General features: G+C 41.3%; 1 protein-coding gene across 1 annotated transcript; it reads right to left on the bottom strand.

Moving 5' to 3' along the window:
- Window positions 1-1,959: 1,959 nt before the first annotated feature.
- On the bottom strand, window positions 1,960-9,868 carry sdhaf3 (succinate dehydrogenase complex assembly factor 3). The gene is made up of 2 exons (XM_053638145.1): window positions 9,157-9,868; window positions 1,960-2,920 (listed from the first exon to the last, which is right to left on the bottom strand). Exons 1-2 carry the CDS (start codon window positions 9,331-9,333, stop codon window positions 2,726-2,728), a joined length of 372 nt encoding a protein of 123 aa, XP_053494120.1. The 5' UTR covers window positions 9,334-9,868; the 3' UTR covers window positions 1,960-2,725.
- Window positions 9,869-11,098: the final 1,230 nt, after the last annotated feature.

The raw sequence follows: 11,098 nt of genomic DNA, 5'->3' as shown, positions 1-11,098 counted from the left end.
AGCAGAAGCTGTGCAGCCAGTAGAAACACATACAGGCAAACAGAGATGAGCTGAGTTGAAATGATAAGAGTGTCACCCTTTTGAGTTGCCGAATAAGAGTTGGAGTATGTGATTCACACATTTGATGGCCCTCAAACCCCCTTTGCTGTACAAAATGAAACAAAAATACGATTCGTGCTCTCGGAACAATGGCGAATGAGTCATCTCTCCGAGTCAAATGCTACTGTGATTCGTCCTCTTGTTCCACATGCCGTAGCGGGGCTCTTCTATTGACACTTGAATAGAAGTCAAGTACTCTGCAAATGCAAACAAGGCAGTCGTGATGAAATTCAAAGTTTTCACACACAAAAAAAGACAGCACATCACGGTGAAATGTCTGCTTTTAATTTGTCGACTGAGTTCTGTGAGATCATTCAGTTGCACAAAGGCTCCTTGATATAAATGTTTTGCTAATATTTGGGACTGTTTTAAAGCTTTGAGCGCCAACTGGTCTCTCATTTATTAAAGGAAAAAAAAAAAACCTATTTGTTGAGTACACTGCATTCCCAGGAACAGTCTGTGTGTCTGAAGATTTTATTCAAAGGATTCGATTTACCTGTAATCATGTCTGTGTCGTCGTAAATTAGTCAAATCATTGTCTGTTGTGCTCAGGTGTTTGACGGCAGCCTGGTTTTCTTCAATAAGACGACGTGCTGCTTTGTAATGTATTGTGACAATGTGGGGAATTGATTTGTCAATTGTGTACGCTTGAGACCTAATATTTTAGTTTTCTCTCCTACTGGTAGTTTAGTACTTTTCTGATATTTCACAAACTTTAAGACTTATGGTCCATGTCCATCATTTTTAATGATATAGACAGACAGTAATGTGCTCTCGGTGACTCTGACCGTGGAACGGTTGTTGGTTGTTGGTGCCAGACGGGCTGGTGTGAGCAGTTAAATAAATCGCTGGTTTCCTCAGATTTTCTCACATAGCGGTCTCTAGAGTTTACACGGAAGAGTGTGAGAAACAAAAAGCATTACCCAGTACGACTCAAAAACATTGCGCACCTGCACGTTCTATTTATGGAACTCGTTTTGCTGCCAATATTGCAATAGTTCACAGTTACAGCCCATGCCCGGTGTATTTACTGCCCTGCACTCATCTCACACTGTTGTGTTTTTGCACTTTATGTAGTCTTGGGTACTGTTGCACCATGGTCCTGGAGAAATGACATTTCGTTCCAATGTATACAAGGTATATAGAGGAATGACAATAAAACCCACTCGACTTGACTTGACTTGAGAGGCAGTTCTATGGATGAAAATGTGTTGTTCATGAGCGAGGTCTGAACTGAATGGCCAGACTGGTTCAAAATGGTAAACGGCACACTTATATAGCTGTGTATAAACACTGTGTCTCATTCACACACACCAATGGTAGCAGAGCTGCCATGCAAGGCGCTAACTTGCCATCGGGAACAACTTGGGGTTCAGTGTTTTGCCCTAGGACACTTCGGCATGTGGAGTCACATGGGCCGGGAATCGAACCACCAACCCTACGATTAGCGGACAACCCGCTCTACCGCCTGTGCCACAGCCGCCCAAGTTGACAGGAAGGTTATAGTCACTCAAATAAGCACTCTTTACAAACGTGGTAAGCGGTAAAGCATCTCCGAACACAAATCATGTCAAACCCTGAGGTGGATGGGCTTCAGACCTCATCAGGTTCCACTCCTGTTACCCAGAACAGGAATCTGAGGCTACAGTGGGTTTCAATTAAACTTTTTCATGTCAACACCGAGATTGTCACTGTAGGTCTTTCCAATCCCAAGAGATTTGCACAGTCAGAAACTGCACAATGTTTAAAACGTGGGCGGCTGTGGTTCAGGTGGTAGAGCAGGTTGTCCACTAATCGTAGGGTTGGCGGTTCGATTCCTGGCCCACGTGACTCCACATGCCAAAGTGTCCTTGGGCAAGACACTGAACCCCAAATTGCTCCCGATGGCAAGCTAGCGCCTTGCATGGCAGCTCTGCTACCATTGGTGTGTGAATGTGTGTGTGTGAATGGGTGAATGAGAACCAGTGCAAAGCGCTTTGTAGAACCGCTAAGGTTAAAAAAGCGCTACATAAGTGCAGACCATTTAAAGCGTTTCATCTATTAAATATAAGCAGGTAAAGTGCAGACTGTCATGAAATAGAGCATCACAATGGTAAATTCAAGTATTTCCCTTTTACGTTACGTTACAAAATGGAGACCCTGAGCCCGAAATAAAGCTTGTTATTATAGCACACAGATTTTTTTGTGTAATGTTATGAGTTCATCTAAAGCACACTGAACATTGAAGTTGTGTCAACTATAGCAACAAAATTGTCTGCTGGCTAATAAGGTTTTCCCCTTCAGGAACTCGTATAATTGAGTTAAAAGAAAAGAGGCATTATTGATTTGCACTTTAGTTTTGCATGCTTGGAGAATGGTAAGTGCCTCCTGAGAATAGATTTAACTTAGATACTGGAAGATAACAATTTTTTCCTGGAAGATAATTATGCTCCAGAAGGAACCATTGCTTTTTTGTGTCTCGCTCTTTTATAGATGAAGGAAGAAAAAAAAAAGAACAAACCCGATCGAGAAAGACTGAGCAATCATTCGGAGCAATCAATATAACGTATCATTACATGTTCTTAATGTCTACAGACACTACATAAATCACAATGAGTCAGTTCTGTTCTTCCTCATAAACAGCCTGTCATTTTGGTGAGCCGTCCTCCTGGATGTGGAACTGCCGGCTGGGTTTGTTGGACTCTAGCATCAGCTCGTAAAGCTGGCCGATCTGTTCTTCCTGAAGGTCTCTGAGCTGCCGCTCAGACAGGTCAGCACCGAACGCCATCTTTCCTCTTCCTGCTGTCTCGAGCACCTGCGTCTGTAGGGTGTCTCTGTAGGCCTACAGCCCCAAGAAGACACGTAGATCAGATCAGAGAAAGACAACACACACGAAACATGTTATTCATATACATACTGTATGTACTAGATGAATTTATGGAGTAATAGGGAAAAAATACATGAAAAAAATACATGTTAAACTATTCCTGTACCAAAATGTGGGCGGAGCCTTTTTTTTTTTTTTGCACCTTTTTTCCAGGCTTTGAAATGAAATTGACTTAGTATTTTTACTAAAATTGTTCATAATTATCTATAACGCAGCGGTTTTGAATTCTCAAATCTGATTGGTCAGTAGGTGTCATCTGCAGGGACTATGGCAGATGCTCCGTACCACTGATTTACTGTCCTGAAACCTTTCTATCATAGCCAGCATTAACTTTTACAGCAAGGTGTGCTACAGAAGCTCTTCTGTGAGATTGGACCAGACGGGCTAGGCTTCGCTTCCCACACGCATCAATGAGCTTTGCGCAACCATGACCTTGTCCTTCCTTGGACCACTTTTGGTAGGTAACCACTGGAACACCCCTCAAGACCTGTCCTGACCCAGTCGTCTAGCCGTCACAGTCTGTCCCTTGTCAAAGTCGCTCAGATCCTTACACTTGCCCATTTTTCCTGCTTCCAACACGTCAACTTCGAGAACTGACTGTTCGCCTGCTGCCTAATAAATAAATCCCAACTCTTGAGAGGTGCCGCTGTAATGAGATGATCAATGTTATTCACGTCACCTGTCAGTGGTTTTAAAGTTAGGGCTGATCGGTGTATGAACCAAGAAAAAAAATTGGCTGGGTCCTTGCCTTAATGGTATATGGTAGATGCTCCATATCAACGGATTTATTTATTTTTTTTATTAAATTAATCATTTATTTCAGTCATGGGAAAGTGTTCAGGATGGAGGGTAATAACAGTAAGTAATTTGTTTCACGGACTTTCCACAGCATTTAACGTACTATGTGTAATACTTTTATTAATAAAGAAAAAATGTTATCATCGGCATATTGCTGCGGTATATGAGGAATAAAACACTTTGCTGCCGTTATAAAGAGAGCGATAGAGGAAAAAAAAAATCAACATCAGGTGGTAACAGTAACTCCGCTTCATCCCACCACCCTGTCGTTGATTATTTTCCTATTACAGCGCGCCTCCAAGTGTTTCATTCGTTAATTATATTCCTTACTTAGAAACAGAGGTCACATCAAGAACCTTTAGTTTGTACATGGGGTAAGCACTGCAAGTTCCATATATAGAATCCTATAATAGAGGGTTTGCGTATTAGAAAAGGGTCCAAGCAGAACTTTTCGGAATTGGAGGAACTATTTTTCTAACAGTGTGTAAAACTACACAAGTCCTTACCTGTTCCCCATCAGTGCGAACACACTTTTGTCTCTTTAGGACTTCGATAACTGACCAACCAGCGATTCGGAGGCACAGCCGAGCAAAAAGTTCCTTAAATAGAGGCATGAGTGACTTTCTTGTACTCAACCAAAAAGTATGTCATGTTCTCCAATTATTTTTTCGCCTCGGTTAGCTTTTCGCTCCGTCACTCTGTATTATGCGTAGAATACGTGTAACGCATGCTAACTGCGTTCGCACACAGAATACAGACGCACAAGGACAGAGTGGTATTGATTTAAAAGATTTGAAAAGATCTAAAAGATTTCATATTTATTTATCTGTTCACTTCAATGGTAGGGAAGGTTTCTGGCACCCACGAGCCGATGCCACAGTCAGAGCAATAATGGAGGTCAGAGCCCGAGTGTGACCCGTCTCTTTCACACCGCGTACCGAAATTGCTCTCGCAGCGCAGCAATTACTGACTCATACGACCACACACTTCTTTTCACATCACAGAAAGTTCTTCTCCGTGTAGAAAAATGTCATCGTGGATTCTTCACCAGCAACTATGGTAGCGTACGATGAGCTCATTCATAAAAAAAAAAATAATAAAAATTTTTTTTTAAAAAAAGGAAACCTTGAAATCATCCATCCACTCATTCATGAAATGTCGTGGAGATTTGGACGCAATTCAATTTCAGGAGCAAGGAGCCATTTGTCTGAGAGGCTTCCTTCCCTACATAATGTAATTACACTGAATGTTTGCCAAGAAGCTATATTTTAAGAATCACGAGGATTGTTCAACGGCGGGCTTTCTGGCGGCGTTCACGCACTGAATATCAAGGTCTAGTGCTGGCAGTGATGTCATCAGTCTGGAGTAAACTGGCTTTCCCAAGGGCAAAGCACTTAAACAGGTCTGTTAAATAAATAAATAAATAAAAGTACCATCTACTGAAGTGACTGGTGGTACCTGCCTGCATAATGATGATCGATTCGCAATCAGTCTGGCCGTATATATTTTCCTCAGACCACTCAAATATACTGTTTAGTATTAAATCCATGGAAATGTAGGCGCACGTAACGGCCAGTAGTTTAAATTCATGAGTGATTTTAGCGGTGTACGAACTGTGAGTTCAAAATCTCAGGTCTGCCATATGATAAGCTCTATATATCAGAGCGCAGGTGAATTCTCGACTCCGATTGGTCAGAAGGTCTTGATGAATAACAACAGCTCTGAGAGGAGTTCCAGCTCCAAAGCAAATTACTAATGCGCTATTGTTTCTATAGTAACAGCTAATTCACCGGGAGTTTTATGGTATTCACGCCACATAACCCAAGACTAAGTCTAATAATAAATATCTGTAATTTAATCATTGATATATAATTTATTTTTTTGAGAACAAATCTTACCAGTTTGAGCTGGAAGAAGGGGGCGGGGCTTCAGAGAGTGTTTGTTAATACTGGAGAGTTCCTGCACAAATGTTAACTGGCTTACCAGATTTTGGAGTTCCAGCGTATTCCTACTTAAAATGTATTAAGGTTTTGGTATTTTTCCATCCAACCCCTCACATGTGTCCCTCCTGCATTTCCTAGTTTGAATACCTCTACAATACTCCGGCGAAGACTTTTGGAAACGCGGAAGACCCCGCTTTAGTTTGAAAACTCCGGGCTCGCGTTTCATGTGTGAACACACGAAAATGAAGGCGTGGCTCCGCCCACATTCTCCCCCTGATTGGGTCTTCTGGATCTTCGCGTATCCTTCCCTGATTCGTCAAGCCGCTACCGTATGACCGTTACGCTACATTGATCGTACACACAACAACATGGAGACTGAACCGCAAGCTTTGCTGGCTTTGTCGTCATTCTTAGCAGCCACTGTGCAGTTCGATTCTGTATTTTATAAAACTGCAGCTGCTACATGCGCGAGAGGCGAGCGATGATCATAGCGAGCGGAAACAAGTCATTTCAAGCGGCGTAAGCCCTACATGGACCGCCGGTTTGGACTAGTAACCAACTTCCTGTTTACACTTGTATGCGCATGCCCAGTGTGCACGCATGGTCATGTGACATGCGTTGTCGGTTGTGTAGTGTGGACGGAGATCGTTTCTGAAACGCGGCGGACACGCCAGTGTGGAGGAGGATCTTTTTCGTTTTAAAACGCCGTTTTCACACGAAAACCCACTAGTGTAAACAGGGCCTAAGCTTTCTGAAAGAACAGACTGCGGAGCAGATGTGACATTGTTTTGCCATCCAAACAGCAGCTACATCTTTCGAATCGACCACACATGACTCGAGTCTGACACATACGATTCAGAGAGCAAACAATCAGCTAATGTGTCTTTCCAATTAAATCCACTGTTTGCTAGTCCATGCATGAAGATGTATGGCTATACAGACTATTACATAAATCTTCATCAGAGGTCATCTAGTTGTACATTCTGACAGAGTATATTGAGCTCCAGACCTCCTGACAGTCATTTCGTAGCTACACACAGTTTGAATTTTTGCAAAAGGATATTTTAAGCTCCAGACATCACTGACAGCCATAATGAGTCCATTTATAGCAATGTTGTTTGTCAATGACCTGAAGCAGTAACATCACCCCCTTCCATTTGATGTGAACTTGTGCATTAGTGAGCAAGAAGTCGATTTCTCTCATGTCTTCATTTTCCTTACACTTCTTCCTCACTCCACTTCTACGACCATCTCTCTCTCTCTCTCTCTCTCTCTCTCTTTTTTCCTCTCGAGGGAAAGCTTGTCTGGTGCAATGTGGCCGATTTATTAGGCGGGGAGATCTCCCATGGGCCTTCTGCAGTAATTGGATTAGAGCAAACACTCAGTGCTCCTAATCGCATTTGGAGACTCGCTCACCGTCGGTTCCTGGCTCCAGCACCGCCCTTCCGGACCTTTTTCCCCCTTACTTTTTTTCCCTCTCGCGGCGTGCTTTGGAAGGCGAGATGGAGTACCGAATCGCCCACTTCTTCACGAACGGAGAGGAGTGGCCACTCCAGCAAGCTCTTACTTACAATTATGCACGCACGGTATACGTTCTCTTCCAGTGACCACCTCTGGATATTACACACGGCATGCCAGTGTGTGTTTTTTCTGTAAACACATTAAACTACATTGAATTTTCAAAACAGTCCCCCCCCCCCAAAATCAGCTGTTTTCTATATACAGTAGAACCATGAAATTTCACATGTACGTTCATATCCCTAATTAACAGCTTACTCCAGAAGGAATTTCCCCCAACATGTTGATAACTGTGGGACTGATGTTGATTCGACACTGAAATAACGACGACCGAAAAAAAAATCAGCCGACAAGCTTTGAAATCCTCAAAGCGCATAAATATTTTAATTCCATCATAATCCCAAGATTACACACCGAGACGAAGCGTCGTTTGCGCAGATAAACGCGAATGAAAATTGCATTCTAGAGGATGTTAAACACTGTGTCTGAATCCCCGAGAAAGCGCGAGTGACAGAGGAATCGTTTGTGTCGGTGAATAAAGACTCTCAGGCAGATTGACCTAGGCAGCTGTTTATGTTGAAACTAATGGAGGATATGGAGTGGAAACGAGACAGATCTTCGGACGCCGTCGGAGTCCTTAAGAGCAGGCGAGTGAGTTTCATCTCTACGAATTCTGGAAAAGTGGATATAAGATCGTATTACTTATACGCTAATCCGCACGATTCAGTCATATTCTCAGCTTACAATGATCATATTTCACATCAAAACAAACCTACAGCGTGCTAGATGAACGTTAGTACGCAAAGGCAGTCTGGATCTGTAAATGGCATCTACGGCACGTCATCTCGTCAGGATGTAGCAATAAAAATGTCACAACTCAACAGAAAGTTGATTCATTTTCCTGCTTTCGTCCACTGCGCTATCTGAAACTTAGCAACTCTGAACAAGGCTTGAAGCTCCGCCCACTTCGAATCACACCATGTCACATATCCCTGAAAAGCTTGTTTCCTAATATACGTCAGATTACGTGTCATTATGACAGTCATGACATGTCCATTTCCATATAAACCAAACTAACTAGAGAGAAATCGCATTCAACCACGCTGTATTTATCAAGGTTTCTTCCTCATTCAGAACCAAACATCTCTCCAAGTTTCTACGTGATTTTAAGTCAGATTTTATTACCGTGATTATAAAAACGACCAAAAACATTTTCCATAACAGCCTGTGGTGGTTTTTGTTGTTGTTGTTGTTTCTTTCTTTTTTTTCTTTTCTTGCTTAAACAATAAAGAGAAATGATTTTCCAACAACCTTTTCTGTAAACCCATCTTCACCGTGACATGAACATTTATGCAATGTATGCGCATTTAAAAAAAAAAAAAAAAGAATTATATAGGCGAAGCCTCTTCGAAGATTTGCATGAATAAATGTCAAATTTGTAAGCGGAGATTGTTTAGGCTCAGTGATAATATATAGATATGACAATCGCCTGCAGTGTCTCGTCTTAAACAGCCCATAATAACCAGGTCTCCAGGATCTGCTTGTTCTTCTTTCCTCTTCTCTTAACACACCTGTACAGGACTGAGTAGGTGTGTGTGAGAGGTAAAACCACCAGACTGATCAGAAACGACGTTACGAGGTTACCGTCTACATGGAGTTTTTGCATTCTTCTTAAAAAACATGTTTTGGAGGTTGGTCGGTGACTATAAAACACCTGTGTGGCGTCTCATCTAGGATGCGTTCCCACCTGACACCCAGCGTTCCTGGGATAGGCTTCCGGATCCACCGTGACCCTGACCAGGATGAAGCTCTTACTTAAAGATGAATGTTCAGAAATGAATCAAACATGCAGACACTATGTTTAGCAGGTTGTGTTATGTGGTGCAGGGCGCCACCATGTGGCGATACTGATAATGATTTTCATGATTTTACCTCCCATTCCTTCATGAAGTGCTGGGCTTGTTCTGGAGATGCAGATTTGTGTCTTCTGAATTCGTCCTTCACGTACTGATCACCGAGAGCCTTCAGATCAATGGGCATGAATCTGTGCAGCATGAGGATCCTCTTATACAGGGCTCGGACCCTGGACATGTGGGCTGGACTGGCCATAGCAAGGGGACAAATTAATGTCCTCTCTCCCTCTCTCTCTCTCCCCCCCTCTATATATATATATATTATATGTATGTGTGTGTCACACACACACGTTATGGTTTAGAGACGAATTACCACTCTACAGCATTGTTTTAACTCTACATTCATTTATAAAAAAAAGCATATAAACCCGGCCATTTTAAAACATCGACAGTTTTAAAATGTAGACATGAGCACGAACGAGTACGATACACAAACAGTGTCTCAAACCCAAATAACACACCCTATCATAAATAGTGCACTGGATACAATATAAAAGCCGTTATTTAACACCCTACAAAGTTCACCTACGAAGGGAGTAAATGGATGGTTGTAATTCAGCCCACAACGTCCTTGTAAACCCGGAATTAGCGCTTGGTTCTACGTTGGTGTTTGATCACAGAGCGCTTTCCTGTTGTTTACTGCCCTCTGCTGGCCGAAACACGAATTTCTACCTGCTGTCTGAACAAAATGGCGTATGCCCGTGACAGGATGATGTTTTTTGGGATTTTTTTTTTTTTGGTCTGCAAATCGCCTCTTTTTAATTGTATAAAATAGTAAACAGTTATAATAAGATAATTAGAAACAATAATTATGATTAGAGGCAGCACAATAACAATACCGAAACCTTAAGTATGAGCCGATGTTGATAATACCTAAACAGCTTTTTTTTTCTTCTTCTTTTTTCTATTTTTTAACTATACTAAGCGTAATTTTTTTTTTTTAAACCTAGGGTTAAAAAGCAGTAAAAGCACAATGTAGACAAAACTGCAGCTTTCACACAACAATATAAATATATATATTTTTAAAAATCCCGTGCTGAAAAAAAACAAAAAAAAACAATAGCAACCATAACAGTCATTCTAAAGGTTTCCACTACAAATACCCTGACCAACTATCATCTAACCATTAAAACCGTTACCATTATTGGTCCTTAATGGTATCCACTAGACATAACATGCCACAAATAGAAAGGAACCGGTTACCAAATTATCCACAGGGAGCATTACAGTTTCCATTAAAACCATTAAAAACCATTACAAATTGTATGAGGGTTTCTATTGTTTTTGTTGTTTGTTTTTTTGGTTTTTTTTTTTTACAGCAGACTCAATCCTAACTAAAACAAACAAACAAACAAAAAAAACTAAAATCAAAACTCTTCATATGTAAACATTTAAAACAAACTTTTTCCAAACCCAATTCCAATCATAGGCGTTCTTTTTTCCCCTCTCATATCCCAATCCACTTTTCCTTTCATTTTTTTTTTTTTTACCGGTATCACCCGTGGTTATTAGATCAGTGCCATTTCAAGTTTTAATGCATGACACGTTGACGACCCTAAATTCCGAATTCTGAAAACGAATGCAACAGACAATCATTGCTCATAACTTATTTTTAGTGGCATCATATGTAATGGAATTTTTACTATATTCTGAGGGATCTTCTATTTCTCCCCCCTTTTTTGGTTCATGAGCAGCAATCTGATTCCAAGCCCTCGAAATTAAACTATCATGTAACTGTAACTTTCTACCAAAAAGTCCATAGTGTTTACCTTCATCAGCCTATATAAACATTCTGACTCATCAGAATCGAGAATGCCCTCGTTCGAATATGTTATCGTTTCTATAGTAACAACTTGCAAAGGGACCTGTACGGTGGACGCTCCACAAAGAAGCATTAAAAAAAAAAAATGTGTGTAGATATGTTGATATGGTGGGGGTCTTCCTGTTTGTATTTGTGGAAG

Source organism: Ictalurus furcatus, chromosome 12 (assembly GCF_023375685.1).
Source record: "Ictalurus furcatus strain D&B chromosome 12, Billie_1.0, whole genome shotgun sequence".
Lineage (NCBI taxonomy): Eukaryota > Metazoa > Chordata > Actinopteri > Siluriformes > Ictaluridae > Ictalurus > Ictalurus furcatus.
This window is presented reverse-complemented; position numbering and strand designations above follow the sequence as displayed.

What these genes read in the sequence shown, in the direction of transcription:
- sdhaf3 (XM_053638145.1), bottom strand. Translation starts at nt 9,333, where the DNA reads ATGGCCAGTCCAGCCCACATGTCCAGGGTCCGAGCCCTGTATAAGAGG. An exon ending in ACTTCATGAAGGAATGGGAG is followed by an intron (nt 2,921 to 9,156) that starts GTAAAATCATGA and finishes TTGGGGCTGTAG; the next exon opens with GCCTACAGAGACACCCTACA.